This window comes from Cladophialophora yegresii (assembly GCF_000585515.1).
Source record: "Cladophialophora yegresii CBS 114405 chromosome Unknown aczIN-supercont1.7, whole genome shotgun sequence".
Taxonomy (NCBI): Eukaryota; Fungi; Ascomycota; class Eurotiomycetes; order Chaetothyriales; family Herpotrichiellaceae; genus Cladophialophora; species Cladophialophora yegresii.
Window position 1 is genome coordinate 837,606 of NW_006913051.1, and position 15,451 is coordinate 853,056.

Here is a 15,451-nt window from a genome sequence, read left to right on the forward strand (position 1 = left end):
CCCAGCGTTTGCCTTTTGTCGCGGAAGTTTATCGTCACCACCCGTGCCACTGTCTGGCTCCGACCAAGCGTCCTGGGCGCGGCGTGCCTTATCTTTACAGACGATCTTCGACACTCCCTTTGAGGAGCCAAGTACGAGTATTCCAAGCTAGTGAGCGCGGCTGCAGCCTTCCGTACATCATTCCTCGTTCTTGTCGAAGCCGTGGCCACGGGTATAGAGACTATTGCTTCCTGTTGCTCCCTCTGTTCAGCCTCCTTCAGCGACGCTTGTCTGGTGACAGCTGTCCGCGGCTCTGGATCAACCCAGCAATTTGCTCCTTTCGCATGCCAAGAGACCGTCATTAGAACGCACTCCTCTTCGATGTGATATGCTATGCAACAGGTTATGTATCTGACTACGGCTGACACCGTGCTCATAGTTTCGGAGCACCCTTGGCGTCGAGCTGCTGACTTTGAAGACCATTATTGTAGACGAACCCCCACCATCTATCCCATAGGCCTTTGGTCACCAGCGTTTTCTCATCCATCAGGGTCGTGTTTTGCAAGTACTCGAGCACGGCTTGTTCGGCGTCGCCCTCGGGATCAAAATACATGACACTGGGCACACTAACCGGACTGAACCCCAATTGCCACGGCCGGTATTGTGGCGGCAGCGTCTTGTTCGGCCGGACGACATCCTGGGCCAGAGCTTCAATCTCAGGCCGAGATGCTGCATTGCGCCGCTCTGCCTCGTCCCCGCCGGCCATGTTGAGCGTGCCATTGACAAAGGAGACCTGCTGCTTGGTCCAAACCCGCGGCATGCGCTTCTTCTCGTACAGCTCGATGGCCTCGGCGACGGTGATGGTGCCACGCACCACTTCTCCCACGACCACGCCAAGAAATGCGCCATCTTCCATGGCAGTCGCTGCTCCTTGAGCCTGCGCGATTTCAAGTCAGCGGGCGACGTGCAGGTGGCGTGTGTGGACCTACCATGTGATTCTGCATGCAGTGGGCCGCGTCTCCTAGGAGAACGACATTCTTGTGTTCGTTGGCCCAAGTCTTCATGGGGGGCATAACGAGCAAGGGCCAGATCTGTGTACTCTTCAGCAGCGCAAGGATCTTGCGCGAGAAGGGACTCCAGTCCTTGTACAGGCTCTGGAACTCGTCGATGTTCATCTCTTCGGCCTGCGTCACGACCCTGTCCATCTGGAACATGGCCACAACATTCAATTCCCTGCCCGCGGAAAGAGGGTACAGCAAGATATACCCATCGGGACCGACCCACGCGTCCGCCGTGTTCCGCAACCACTGTTTCGCTTCCGGCACCTTCGCAAACACCTCTTCGTAAGAGAGGATGCCACGAAAGGCAGCAACCGTCGATGCTGCTTTCGGCACCGCGTCCGGGAACAGGCTTCGGCGAATCGTGGATCTGATTCCGTCCGATCCCACAAGCAGATCAAAGGAATGCTCGACACCCTGTACAGTCTTGACCTTGACACCATCCTTGGAGTGCTCGAAAGACTCGACCCGTGACCCGACAATCAGATCGACTCCATTGCGGCGCGCGCACTCGGTAAGCCCTGCGTGCAGGTGATCTCTTCTAACGACCCTGCAACCGCACCATCAGTAAGTGAATCGGCTCTCTCGACCCGACAGAACCGCCAACGTTGCCAACACCTCGGTTTCTTCGACCCCGAAAATCCAGGCTCGATGCCACTCACCAGTGCGGAAACCCCGTATACTTCCTCCCAACCTTGGGATCAAACCTTGCCAGCAACTCATCGTCCAGGCCCCACGTGTTGATCTCATCCACGGCGATCAAATCATCGCCGATGATCTTGTCCACGTCCCATCGGATGAGAAGTCGAGACACGTTCGAGAACATCTGGATCCCCGCGCCGATCTCCCCCAGCTCCTTTGCCGCCTCCAGCAGCGTCACCTTCGCGCCCGCCCTAGCACATGCAATCGCGGCAGCGAGCCCGCCCATTCCGCCGCCGCAGACTCCGACGTGAAGTTGTCGCGGTGCCATCTTTGATGTTCGCTGTGGTGCGGGTTTTGCGATGTGAAGTGGTGCGGTGTGATGCGATATGATGCGATATGATCCGATGTTGCGGTACCTCCTCCCCTTATAGGCCCCCGGGACAGACGTAAGAAAGACAGAACCCTGCTGCGTGTGCAGTGACTGTGCTGCGCTCGTTGCTCGTTTCCGAACCTGACGTCTCGCAGCTGTCCTGCTCCTCTTTATCTACAGTGGGTCGTCTCAGAGCTGACTCTGTGTCGCCACGCGGCACGCACCTGACACCTGACGACTGACGACTGACGTCGTGGGATGCCCCGAAAAGCGCAGAATACGTGTGTAAGCTGCTGTAGTCAGAAGCAAGCACGGCGCAAGCAGAGACCGAGACGAAACAGGTCGGCCGAGACTCGAATCGCCACAGACCCGTCGCACCCTGCCGACACGGCGCGTTCCTCGACGAGTTGTTGATACCCTGCGAGTACAGTAAGTACTCGTGGTTTGTCCACGAACCGTGGAATCCGGGGTGAGCGGGAACGTATATGCTCCGGACACCATATGTAACTCTTACCTTTAGTTAGCCGGGGTGCCGGGTTTCGGGAAGCGACAAACATCTACAGCATCGGCAACAGGTTGAGGCCTGTGCTCCCTACATTACTGTGTCGGCACAAGCGGAGACGCATAAAACCGAGGTACAAGAACCGGGGAGACTGTCGAATCAGGAAATTTGCCATGGCAAAAGGGAAAGGCTGAGCGGATTGGACGAGGAGTTGGAGATCGGTCTTGCTAGACACCCCCCAAGTCCTTCAGTAAGTTATATATGGTATATGAGGATGTACCATACAGATCGTTTCTACATTACGAGGTCGCCACATCGAAGCCTAGGAGCCTGGTAATTAAAAGCAGGCCGTGGAGTCAAAAGATAGAGTACATCATAGAGTGCAGTACTGTAACTACACAGTACGTGGGTATTGATTATACGACGGTCAAATCGGTTCAATGGCGGAAGACGCGTACGCACTTCATACGTTACACGATCATATACATAGCGCAGAAGTAGATGGAAATCCCCAAAGTCCTTTCCACTGTAGTTATGTAGTGAGTGATCCGATCCCCGTTTCTGAGTCGTGCACCTCGTGCTAGCTTTGTTGACACGACATGCCCGGACACAAGAAAGACACAACACTCAGGGCATGGAATGCCGTCAACGGGAAAATCCTCACGCCATCAAAAACCCCCGATGTCGATGTCGAAGTCGTCAAGACCCCTGAAAATCCCGGTCTCGCCGAACAGGATGTCAAAATCCGCGGTCATGCCGATCCCGCTTTGGAAGCACTCGCCCCAGGCGTTCAGACCATCTTCATGTCCATGCCCTGGCGGCGCGTTGTATGGCGTGCTCGTCGTCCCCGTAGCCGCCGTCGTCGCCGTCGTCGTCCGGTCATATGCCATTGAGGTAGTACTCTCCGCGGTGGCCGCAGCCGCCGTGGGACTTATAATGGCCGCTCCCTGCTCTAGCGACTGCGACGGCCGTTGCGCCGGTGCGACCTTGTCAAACGCAGCGGTATAGTACGCGAAGATGAATCTCGCGGCCAGATATCTCTCCTGTAGCTGTTGCACGACGAGCATGGTGAGGTCCAGGTTCTGGCTGGCCAGATGCCATTTCAGGCCCGAGGAGAGACATTTGGAGAGGAAGAGGATGGCGATGATGGCGATTAGCATTGTCACGCTGTGTGGCACAAACGGTCAGTGAGTGGATCGATCGATCAGCCAATTGATGGAGACGGGGAGGCCCGTGATGTGCGAGACTTGCCTTTCTGGAGGCAGGAACCTAATCAGGTCCAGCTCGGTGAGTCTTCTGAAACTGTCGGTCGCGGCCGAAGCGGACAGTTGGCAGGCCTCCCAGGCTCTGCGGGCGCGGAGGTCGCTTGCAGGATCCGTGGGCAGGACGTCTCCTTGGAAGACGAACGGCTTGTACAGCGTGATTACTGTGACGCTGGTGGTCCGGTTGTTAGCATCGCCAGCTCGGCGTGGAGGACAGGACTCAACTCACTGGTGCAGAATGTGGATGTAGTACTTGTGTAGAATCATGGCCCGTGGTTCGTCGACACTAAAGGCAGGGCTGTCGACCCGACACCGCGGGTCAAGGCCCAGTTGCCAGGCGGCGAGTTTCTCCTCGAGAGCTTGAGCGGTATTCCATGTCGACGACTCCAGAAACTCTTCGTCTTTCCGCCGAGGTCGATATACCGATGCAAGGACGTCGCCGAGAAGCCGGCTCGCCTTGATGATCTCGAGGAACATGGGGGCGTACATGTTGCAGCGCCTGACCATGGCCGCACTTGTATCCTTCAAGCCAGGGAGGGGCATGCCAGTACATACCAAGTCTTCGAGCGTCAGGTCTTTCACGTCGCAGTCTGCGGTGTGGATGCGGTACGCGCGGCCCATGCCCAACGCGATGCAGCGGTCGCGGTAGAAGCAGCACCACCAGATCCTTCGCCACAAGGATCGTTGGGACGGAGGGATCCTGGAGCAGCCGGCGTCCCGGTGCAGCCCGAGACTCTGGCTGAGGCTGATGGCCACGCCGATCCAATGCCAGCTGTCCATCCTGTCGTGCGAATTGCCCAGCCAATAGCCCAGGAGGAGGACCGACTGGATCAGGCAGAGCTTGTCTGTCTCGTACTCGACGTCGTATAGTGCCTGTGGGTACAGTATTAGCTCCCGCACGAGAACGTCTAGAGTGGTCATTTGGTACTTTTGCTCGTTCGTAGAACCGTCTCTTCATAGTCATCACCGACGACCAGCCAGACTTTTTCAAGGCATCTCGCGAAACAAACTATTCTGACAGGTCAGTATTTGTAGCCAGCAAAATCGACAAGTTTTCGACGCCTACGTTGCTTGCCGCCAGGAACATACTCTGCAGGAGCAGCGGACTAATGCTGGCGGCACCCCCGGCGTCGTAGCGGCGATAGAAGTCGTCAGGGTCAATGATCGGGAGAATCGGATAGACATAGTCAAAGAACAGACTGAGCAGCTGGTCTCTCAGATCGTCCGTCTCGGTGGAGAACGCACCCTTGGCCTCCAGACAGGCGAGTTCCTCTGGCGAGAGGGTCCGTCTCCTCGGTTCGGGAATCAGATAGTGAGCCTTGCACGAGATCCCCTTGTCCTCGCGTGCCACGTGGAAGATGAAACGCAGTGACTGTAGTTCCCCTAGCACGCACGACGGCTTAGCGTTTTCTTCCTTGACAGAACGGCAAAATGAACATACCAACATAGATGGGCACCCTCGCTCCCTTCGTGTCCGTGCCATCGACAATCTTTCTGTAAGCTTCGACATTGGCATGCGATTCGTACTCGTCCTGGGATGAGAGGTCGGATTCCAGACTTAGGGAGTCGTTGCAGCCTTGAAGGTTGGAGTGACGTGCAACGGCAGTTGATCCGGACAAGACAGGAGATACAGGGCGTTCCTCCTCTCTGTTCACCCTTCGACGCTTGTGCTTCCCTCGCGCAGAGACGTGCAAGAGGCACAATGCTTGATCCTGTTGGCAGTTCGAGCAGGGCTGCCCCACGAGGACAAGGTTGCATCGGACTTTTCTCGCATGGCAGGACGTACAGGCAATAGCAGCACGTCGTTTCTTCTGAGGTCGAACTTCTGTCGATAACGCCCTTGGAACCGACATGGCTATTTCGGCTGTGACACGAAACCTCCAGCGACGCCAACATGGAAAGTCGACAAGATTCCGCCGGCTACAGCTGCACAAGACAGTGCGGTGAATATAGCCGCCATCAGCATGGAAGGCCAAGTAGCCGAGGATACATCAGGCTGGCCAGATACCCGATCGGCTGACTGGTGACACAGGGCTCAGAGTCATACCCCCAGCCATGTCGGGCATCCCCCCTAAACCCCCTCCCTATCGGTAGCGACGGCAACGACGGCAGTGGCTGAGAAGATACGATCCGGGCTCAAGTGGTGGGTGACTAATCTGCGTGGAAGTAAGGCGTGGCTTTGCAGGTGTGTGAAGGATTTGTAAGTACGGAGAAGGAAAGAAGGCCGAGAGCGTATTTACCCCTGGATATACTCCGTACTTAGTACTGCGACATTAAGCGCTCAAGCGCCGGGACGGGGCAGGGACATGCCATGCCGACATCGGGAGACAGAGCGACCTCAGCTTACGACCCGGTCAAACACGTCGACGATTAGTTCGTGAACAGCAAAGCAGCGAGTCGAACCAAGCAGAACAATACCTGCCTTGGACTGATGCGCCCGTCGTAATTATCCGCACCAGCATGAGCATAAGCAGGACCTTGAGCCCCAGCTTGATAGGTAAAGCTTCTGGCGCACCAACGTGCCGATATCTGAGGCGAACCGATCCAACACCATCAGCACCCTGGAGCGACAGAACCAGGTCTGTTTCCAGCTCCACCTGGCTTCCGCCTCACACACATCGACGATTCACCATCACCAGCCCAGCCATGGACTCCCACGCCAAAGACTGGAACGCAACCCAATACCTCAAGTTCGAGGCTGAACGGACCCGTCCAGCTCGCGACCTCGTTGCGCAGATCCCCCTGACATCTCCGGCCAAAGTCCTGGATTTAGGCTGCGGGCCAGGCAACTCGACCGCCGTACTGGCCACGCATTTCCCAAACGCACACATCACGGGCGTCGACTCCTCGCCCGACATGATCGCCAAAGCCAGCGCCCGATTGCCCGGCGTGGAATTCAAGCTGGGCGACCTCCGCGACTTTGCGCAGCCCGCACCACGACCGCAGTCACAATCACTCCAAGCCGGGCCGCAATCGCAGGAGCAGCAGCAGCAGCAGCAGCAACAGCAAGTGGTCTTCTCAAACGCCGTATTCCAGTGGCTCCCGCACGACTCCCGCATGCAAATCCTCGAGGACCTGCTCGCGGCGCTGCATCCAGGCGACGTATTCGCATTCCAAGTCCCCGACAACTTTGACGAGCCCACACATGTCGCTATGAGGGAGACGGCCGATGAGGGCCCCTGGGCCGAGACGCTCAGACCGGTGACCACGTTCCGGCGGTCCTTCCAGTCGCCGAGGGAGCTGTACGATCGGTTGAGTCCGCTGTGCCGGGACGGCGCGCTGAACGTGTGGCACACGCACTACTACCACGTGCTGGACGACGCAGCGGCGATCGTCGAGTGGGTCAAGGGCACAGGGCTCCGGCCATACGTGGACAAGCTGTCGCCGTTGGAGAGGAACGCGTTCCTGAAGGAATACCTTTCGCGCGTGGAGAGGGCGTACCCGCCGCTTGCGGATGGGAAGGTCTGTCTGCGGTATCCGCGCTTGTTCGTGGTGGCTGTGCGGGCGTGATCTTATGGATCTGGATTCGATGGCGTCGCGGTATAGGGCAGGACAGGACAAGATGTCCTGTTCAATCGATACTAGGGCCTTGCACTGCTGGCACCCAGCGACACTGATGGAGATCCATATGGTCCTTGGCTGGATTTCTGACTGACTGGCCGAGATCTGGGTGGGCTACAAGCGAATTCACACCCGAAAATTCCGGCTGCTTCTCCCTCGCAGACGAGTCACGCGGGTCACGCGATTCTCGACACTTGCGTCTTGAGTCTTGCCGCTTGAATCATTACCCACGTTATGGGTACAGGTTACTACTAAATCTTCTGGTCGGCATGTGTCCTGCGTGTGCGGGTAGGGCGTCTGGATATTTGAGAACCTGGACTTTGAGAGCCCGTAATCTACCAACCCGTACGGGTACACATGGATGAAAAATGCCGGGAGGACCGACGGGCTGCATAACGAGACAATGGCGTGACGACGAGCGGGACAATACGATACGAGACGTTTGAATTGTCACACAAGCACGATCTACGCAAAACACAAAAGCATGGACGTCCGTTTCCCACGTTCCTGCGCTTCCCCTCTTCTGGAGTGCACGGGCATGGTGGTTGACGCCACGGCACGCCACGGTCATGCCATATTCCGTTCCGGTGCAGCGCAGTGCAGGCTCAGGATCTCCTCTCCCGTCACCGTTACACCACCCTCGTCCATCTCGAGCTCGAGTCCTGTGTGACCCGTTGTCTTGGCGCCCCGTTACTCGACACTTGACAGTAGGGGAATATGACAGGTGCTGTGCCACGAAGACGGTGAACGCTGTCCAATTGGCCAAGGGGGTGACAGTTCGTGAGACCGCAATAGGAAAGTATAACTGTTGGACCGCCGTTGAGGGAGTGGATACGGTAGCAAACAAACGCATGGAAAGGTAGTGTGGTACGTGAAACTGTGATTGCAAGGAACAAGATGCATTCGTATCCTGCCCGGTGGAAGATCGTGTGCTGCAGGTGCAGGAGGTGCAGCTGGTGCTTGGGCTTTCGACAGCTTAGACACATGGACATTGTTCTACCGTCTCGCGGCAAGAGATCTTCTGCTCTTCGGCCGTCGTGCTGGCTTGTTCTGCGGAGAATCGAACTGAGAGCCCATATGCGCTGTGGGCTTCGGTCAGAGTGTTGGCAATCGAAGTGGCTTTTGCACATACCAAAATCATGCTCGCTCATGGCGTCCGAGGCTGCCGCGTTGCTCCGGTCACTATGGCAGTCGGGCGTCTTTAAGTGGGCGTCGGGTTTGGTCTCGGCGTGGCCCAGTTGTGGCTGTGTCTGGATGTTCCAGCCCAGTGTGTTGGCTGGTTCGGTGCTTGCTGCGACGGTGGGTTCGTCGCTTCTGGGCGACCAGTTGGCTGCAGCCATCGAGACAAATGTGAGCCAAGTGGCTCACTGTAGCGTCGACAGAGGTGGCAGATGAGTTGCTGTGGAAGTACAGTTATCTTACGGTGGGTGAGCGGACTGTGGTAGAAGATCATGGACGGTCCGAAGATGAGGGTGAGGATGGAGGTTCTTATATCGCCACTGGGCCAGTTGCCTTTCTCGTTATTCGAGTGCTTCAGCATCTCGGTCAACGGGGAAAAGGTCACGTAGCCCAAGTCTCCAACATGAGCCCGCCTATCGCTTCGTCCTTCCTCTTGAATAGGCTGGGTGCAGATGACGGAAACATGCTTGTCACGGCACGGGTGGACTGCAGGAACCATTCCACTACAGTGGTGGCAGCCGGTGGAGTGGCGGATTTCGCTGTTGCCGGTTTGCTCAGTCCAGTCGAGCAGATGGGACCCGCCTCCAGCTAAGATCCGCCTCACGCATGGATAACGTTCCAGCCGGGTGGTACTGAAACGGAGATGTACATAGACAGCCTCATCAGCAGCAAAGATCGGCGTAGCCCCTAGACAAACAGGGATCCAGGAGACGGGGAACGTTATCGCGAAAAGTCTGTCATACCACACGGGTTGCTAGTGCTTCTGACGCCGTTTGTAGCCTTCTTCCTTGACCAAAGCAGTGAGAGATCGGCCAAGGCGTAAGAGCGACGACAGGCCGGGAAATTGAGGGTTGCTCTTCTACGTTCAAGCCCAGGGCTCGGCGGACCGTACCGGCAGACAGGAAGGTCGAAAGGCTTGGTCGCCCTGGGCAGTGCTGTACGACGTAGGGAAACTTGCGAACGGCTAGAATCGAACAGACACTTTTCGACATGGGCAGGGGCAATGGCGAGAGATGCTGTCGCGCACGCATCATTTTACTCGATACTTGAACTTAGCATGATTCATGTTAGCGCGAGAGCTTGTCGACACGCATGATGAATAACGGCTTCACCTCCCTTAGGCCCGTCGCGGAAGCGAGCTCAACCTCCCGGTAGCGTGGGGTACCAGCGTGCCGGGACTCTAGGAGGCCGGGGAACCAGAGAGGACCGGGACGGCATCTCCCTGAAGAATGAGCCTTGCGTGTGGGGCTGGAGTAGGATTGGGATCGCGGAAGCCAGCAGGGGCTTCCGAGGTCGAACTTTGTTTGGGTGTCGTCGGCATCATGGCCTATCTTACTAACGGCGCGTGCTGGATTGTCGACGAATGAGGAACGGGGCGCATCGACCGGCGAGAGTAGATTGGCAGAGACGTACACATACACGATCCTTCCCGGCTTCGTATGCTTGCTTAGACGCCTGCCGCGGCCGGACACAGCCCGCTCAATGCATACCACCCTCTGGCTGTCTCTCAGCAGTTCCTATCGGGATACGGTCTGGGATCACCGCCGGGAGTCTGCAAACCTTGCACTACGAGAACTCAGTCTTGCAGGGCGCCATGGAAACAAGGTCCCACAACCACGGGAGAGGGAGCGCTCTAAATCTTCGCAGTATGTACATATCTGCGCCGCATGGATTCTGCAGCTAACATTTGGTCTCCTGCCGTGGAACCACAAGAGTTGCGGGGAAGTCGCTCCGAGCGAGGCGAGTGGACCTCGCAAATGCAATTTGCAAGTTGGAACGGGAGCTGTCCTCTTTTGGTCTTGCACAAGGTTGCGTTGTACTGTACTTCTGGGAGTCGATGTTTGCAGCGAGCGGGCTCTAGGCATCCTCCCGGACTCTTGACGAAGGCGAGCACGGTCTCGGTGGCAGGAGGCGAATACTGCGCACCCCATTGTTCCAAACCCTCGTCATTACCGACACCTACACAGTAAGTGACAAGCCGTCCTTCATGTACTCACCTCACACAGCCGCACAGATTTGTATGCTGTGGCACATATCCAACCTCTGTGGTTGGCAGCAGGTGAGAATTTGTCATTAGAGTAGGTGTTCTTGAAGCTGCTAGCCACAGAGGTTGGACCGAAGTTGAATCAAGAAGCATGAATGATGGAAGGGCCATCAGGCTCGCTGCCCGGTGCGGAAGCTTCTCTACTGCGTGCGGCCTACAGCGCCTTCCACGACATGTGAGTGCCAATCAAAGTCGCTTGGCGTGAGTCCTAGGATGCTTGCTTATTGCCCCAGTCCACTGACTTCGAATGGAATCGAGGGTAGTGGTTGTTTCATTAGTATACTCGTGGTCTAGGTTCGGCCGTCGAACTGCCACCGCCATAAAAGGAAGGGAGATTAGAAGGGTTAATGCATGCAGTCAACGTACGAGTGATGTACGAGTGCTTCGAGCTGCTGGCAACCTGGAATCTCCGGTCGAAAGTCAAGTCCGCACTAATCCGTCGAGAGGGAGTGCCGTCACAGAAATCTCGAGGAAGGTACAGTACCCATGTACACAGTACGGAGTACTCGGTGAGGTTCCTCACGTGGCGCACGCTGTCCCGCACCGGGGAGCTCAGTCGCTGGTTGCTACAGGGCACGGCCGGGGGCATCGCGCAATCTTGGACCCTAGCAGGTCCGTTAGGCCAGGCACGGCCGAGGGAAGGGCATCGCGCACGTGGGGTTAAGAGAAAGGGGTCTGGTGCCGTGGTTGGCAAGGCGATTAACGTTCCCCTAGATCGATGGAGTTTGGTGGGCTAATTACCAGGCAGTCTTCGAAGCGTAGTCTGACATAGAGGTGGCAGTACCATTTGACATTCCACGCCGTTGGCACGTTGGAAAATGATCTCCTCCTTCCGCGCTCGCGAAGCGCCCCCAGAGCTTCAAGGGCATGCATGTACAGTATGTAATTAATGTCCTGCCAAAACACAACCACGACTCGAGTCTCGAGTACTCGAGTACGTTTGAGCGACGCAATCCACTTCATTCTACTTCACTTCTCTTCTCTTGCCTCCAATTCATCGCTGTACAGCATTGAGTAGGTACAGTCCGGAGTATCAACCACTGTAACACAACCTTGTACCGTCATAATGCAGGTGATCAAACCCTCACGACGCAATGCAACGCAAAGCAGAGCAGAAGCAGAGCTTAGCCCGTCCCGTCTGCCCGATCGATCAACCACTCATCAATCACTCAATCACGCACTTCGGACGACTCCTAGCCACCCTAGCACGCTGCATATGTGATGTGGTCGCACACGAGAGACCTACCTAATCACAAGAGGTCACCTCCCCTGTCCGATCCTCGCGCCAAGTCCCGATGGCGCAATTCACATGCTCGACATGGCGAAATCATACTACCAGCTTAAACCCTTTCCAGCAGGAAGCCTCAGGAGCACACGAGCCCAGCCCTTTTAGGCAGGAGTACTCGGCCGGCTTTGGGCATGTACAGAAAATGGAGAAGCGAACTTCGTGACGCCTCTAGAAGTACCCGGCAAGGTACAGCACAATCTTCTCTGCTCCATTCGAGGTGTGTTGAGGGGCGCGGAGGGGTGGTTACTGCGATACAAGGCCAGGTTCATGGTGTGCTGTAATCACCCCACTGCACAGGGGGATATGACACTCAGATACGGAGTAGAGATAGAGAGAAAGAGCACGGCTGCCAATCAGTCATGGACTAGGCGGTCGGAATGTCGGAGGCAGATGTGCAGTAACTGACATTCTAGGTGATGTAGTTACTGCAATGCACATACAGGGAGCATTTCAGCGAAGCACGCCGCCCGCTCGCCCACACGCTCGCCTGCGCGCGCGCTCAAGAGGAGCTCGACGAGGAGACGAAAGGAGCGGTGCGCACCAGCTGCCCCTGCTTCTTTGCAGCATCCTCTGCCGGGTTGTGTACGAATCCTCTGGTGTCGCTTCTCCCTGCTCCTTGGTCGTGCATGAAGCGAGCGCATGATCATGAGCACGAGCATGTAGCAAGGAGCATGGATGTTGCATCTAAGAGAGCAGCAGTTTTCTCCGTCATTTCTCCAAAATACTGGGGGGCTGGAAGCGCTATAGGTACGGCCGCCGGGGTCATGACCAGGGCCAGCGCCAAACGCCCAAGCCAGATGCAAAGGCAAAGGCAGGGTCAAGGAGCTCCCCCAGCTCTTGCATCTGCTGCTTCTTGGATTTCAGTCGCAATATAGACTCCTTCCCTGCCGAACGGCTGCGGGTTCTCACACCGCTACCGCTTGGGAGTCGATCTTCAGTCGTTACCGCAGTAGAGGCAACATCGGTACCGACATTGTACTGTTCCTTGTGCAGTCTATCTCCCGCCCACGCGCTTGCTTCCCTCGTGGAAACTTGTCTACTTAGGGTTTCCTAGCGGTTCCTCTTCCTTGCCGGACCGGAATGCCGGGACAACGCCTCCAGATCCAAAATCGACGGCGCCAGTCTTCTCCCCCATCCTGGATCTACATACCCTTTCTGCAAATACTCCATACGCCGCGTCCAAATGCACCTGATAACACAGTCAAGATACTGGGCAGAGGATGGTGTTCACAGCAGTGTGACAAAGTGCCTTGCTCAGGTCGTCATTACCGGGCAGGCCGCAGCACCGTCCACGACGAGGCATCCTATCGGCGTCGTCCTTGCACACATTGATGAGCACTGAGGGAGGGAGCAGTCCCAACCCTGGTGATGACCTCAGGACCGAGTATGGCCTTCATCGACTCGAGATATCAGATGAATTGAGCTCCGACGAAAGCTAAGACTCATTAGCTGAGGATGCTATACAGAAATACACCCCGATAGCTGTAGACCTACCGATGTCATGCTGCTGTTTCTGCTGCTGCTGCTGCTGCTGCTGCTCCTGCTCCTGCCCCTGCACATACTCCTCTGGCCCTGGAATTTCCAAAGCTGACAGGACAGTGTCGAGCGTTGCGCGCAGTCGCTCTCGCCTCAGGCTGCTGGTTGATCTCCCGAGTCGCAGCATCTTGGAAGTGTCGGGAGGGTGCAAGAAGCGGATAAGGGACGCAGACGCAAGACGTTGCCGTTCTGCAGCCCTTCTTCTCCTCGACTGCACCTTTTTTCCTCTCCTGTGTCGACGTTGAGGCATGCTGGAACCAAGATTGACGTAAACTTGGACAGTATGACAAGACTTGAAAAGAGGAGGGTTTCGAAGAAGATGTGATATTGCGGGTTGGATGCGGAAATGTGATTCAAGAAGCGATGTCTTTGTCAAAGAAGGTACGTGTCGAAGGAAACAAGACTCAGACAAAATCGGGGTAGCACAGCATCATATATGAAGACCTATCCACCGCCTGCTTGACGATCAAGATGAACCAGCGGTGAGAAGTGTTGCCTGCATTCACAGGTGACAACGCAGCAGGAAGCGTATTACTCCCCTAATAGGGTTTGCTGTGCGTAGTGCCCAACTGACCGGCGGTGTTCTTGGATGATGAAACGCAAGTTCCACCACCCCTGCAGGGACGAATTCTGATACTATCTTGATCGCGAGCCCACGGAAGCACGGCGATGAGGCTCAAAGGTGCTGATTGGCGAAAAGGCAGGGGATCCATTTGTCGTGCAATCGATGGTCGCCAGAGGCCAGTCCTGCGTAAGACTCTCGAGGCCATGAGTCTGCCTATTGGAGCTCTGAGCAAGCCTGCCACAAGAGCCATGCCCGATCAAGCATAGAACAAGAGCTTGGAAGACTTATTTGGTCGATAAAACAAGCGTGATCCTTTTAGTTTGACTGTGTAACACCACAAGCACAATGCATTGCTGGGGGACGGGAAGCAATGACCAAACGCTCCCAGTAGTGAGAGTAGCGCCTCGGTAAGCCAACGGGGCCAACAATGGCAGGAAAGCTTGCACGCTTTCCCCCAATCCGCGGCCACGGCAAGACGGGACCTGGCTCTTAAGCACAGCGACCGCCGAGTTTCCCGGTATGTGAAGCTTGAAAGAGGCGGAGTTGCAACCGTGGCTGAGCCATTGCTGATGCTGTCGAAACTGAAGATTCCGAACTTCGACGAGGCTCGCTCTATCGAACAGTCGGATATGAAGATGCATACGATCAAGACAAAACCGTTGGGATTGAGGAAGCGGGCCGACACAACTTGGGAATCCCTTTTCAGAGGTGCATATAGGTTCGAGACATCTCGTGTCAAGCCGCTTGCGTCTGATGACGAAAGGGAGGTAAATGCCAAAGGGCCGCTTTGATCAGACGGTTGGCTGCTGTTGCTCGCACCAGCTCTCTGCCCAGGACGGAATAGGTTCTCTTAGAAAGCTCATAGATCCCCGCTGCGTTTTTGAAGTTGCCACTGGCTAAACCCATCAGCTGTGTGTCCTGTAGACGTGACCCACGTTGGCAGTACTCCGGAGGGCTCCGAGCTTCCTGCCAGCCACAGGTAAAGCCACGGGGCCACTGGCCCCTCGGAAGTGATAGCCAGTCCATGGGATCCGCTAAGCCACCAGCAGAGACTCATCCCGAGCACCAAGCCCAGGCCGAAGTATTCTCGAATTCATGAACAGAAGGCATGGAGTCGTGACCAAACAAGCCACCAGTTTGTCGCACAGCATCGAAGCTACAGGAAAATATTTCCTCAAAGACAGCAATAAGCCAACGGCATTCACATCAGGGGCCTCTGTATAACCGGGGTGCTGCAACACGAAACTGACTCCTGCCATCGGATGAACAACGCCGGGCACAGGCTATTATCTGGGTTCATTGGCGAGAAGAGCTGGGATCAAAAGGCCTGAACGAGAACCTTGGAGCGGCCTGGCCCTGGTGAAGAGGGTGTGGTCTCCTGCACTTTGACGCGTGGAGCCCGCGCCAGGTTGGTCGCTAAGGAGTGGCCTTCGGGCTGTCTCCAAATAGGAGCCTGGCCTACGAG

At 56.3% G+C, this 15,451-nt stretch overlaps 4 protein-coding genes across 4 annotated transcripts; 1 reads left to right on the forward strand and 3 right to left on the reverse strand.

Moving 5' to 3' along the window:
• Positions 1 to 412: 412 nt before the first annotated feature.
• On the reverse strand, positions 413 to 2,007 carry A1O7_09437 (uncharacterized protein; the record flags this gene model as incomplete). The annotated part of the gene is made up of 3 exons (XM_007763425.1): positions 413 to 916; positions 969 to 1,587; positions 1,700 to 2,007. 3 exons carry the CDS (start codon positions 2,005 to 2,007, stop codon positions 413 to 415), a joined length of 1,431 nt encoding a protein of 476 aa, XP_007761615.1.
• A 1,212-nt stretch (positions 2,008 to 3,219) lies between these two features.
• A1O7_09438 (uncharacterized protein) lies at positions 3,220 to 3,711 on the reverse strand (the record flags this gene model as incomplete). Its single annotated transcript, XM_007763426.1, has 1 exon — positions 3,220 to 3,711. One exon carries the CDS (start codon positions 3,709 to 3,711, stop codon positions 3,220 to 3,222), a length of 492 nt encoding a protein of 163 aa, XP_007761616.1.
• A 24-nt stretch (positions 3,712 to 3,735) lies between these two features.
• On the reverse strand, positions 3,736 to 5,323 carry A1O7_09439 (uncharacterized protein; the record flags this gene model as incomplete). The annotated part of the gene is made up of 4 exons (XM_007763427.1): positions 3,736 to 3,985; positions 4,043 to 4,686; positions 4,742 to 4,822; positions 4,880 to 5,323. The coding sequence occupies 4 exons, from the start codon at positions 5,321 to 5,323 to the stop codon at positions 3,736 to 3,738; spliced, it is 1,419 nt and encodes a 472-aa protein (XP_007761617.1).
• A 1,136-nt stretch (positions 5,324 to 6,459) lies between these two features.
• A1O7_09440 (trans-aconitate 2-methyltransferase) lies at positions 6,460 to 7,323 on the forward strand (the record flags this gene model as incomplete). Its single annotated transcript, XM_007763428.1, has 1 exon — positions 6,460 to 7,323. The coding sequence occupies one exon, from the start codon at positions 6,460 to 6,462 to the stop codon at positions 7,321 to 7,323; it is 864 nt and encodes a 287-aa protein (XP_007761618.1).
• Positions 7,324 to 15,451: the final 8,128 nt, after the last annotated feature.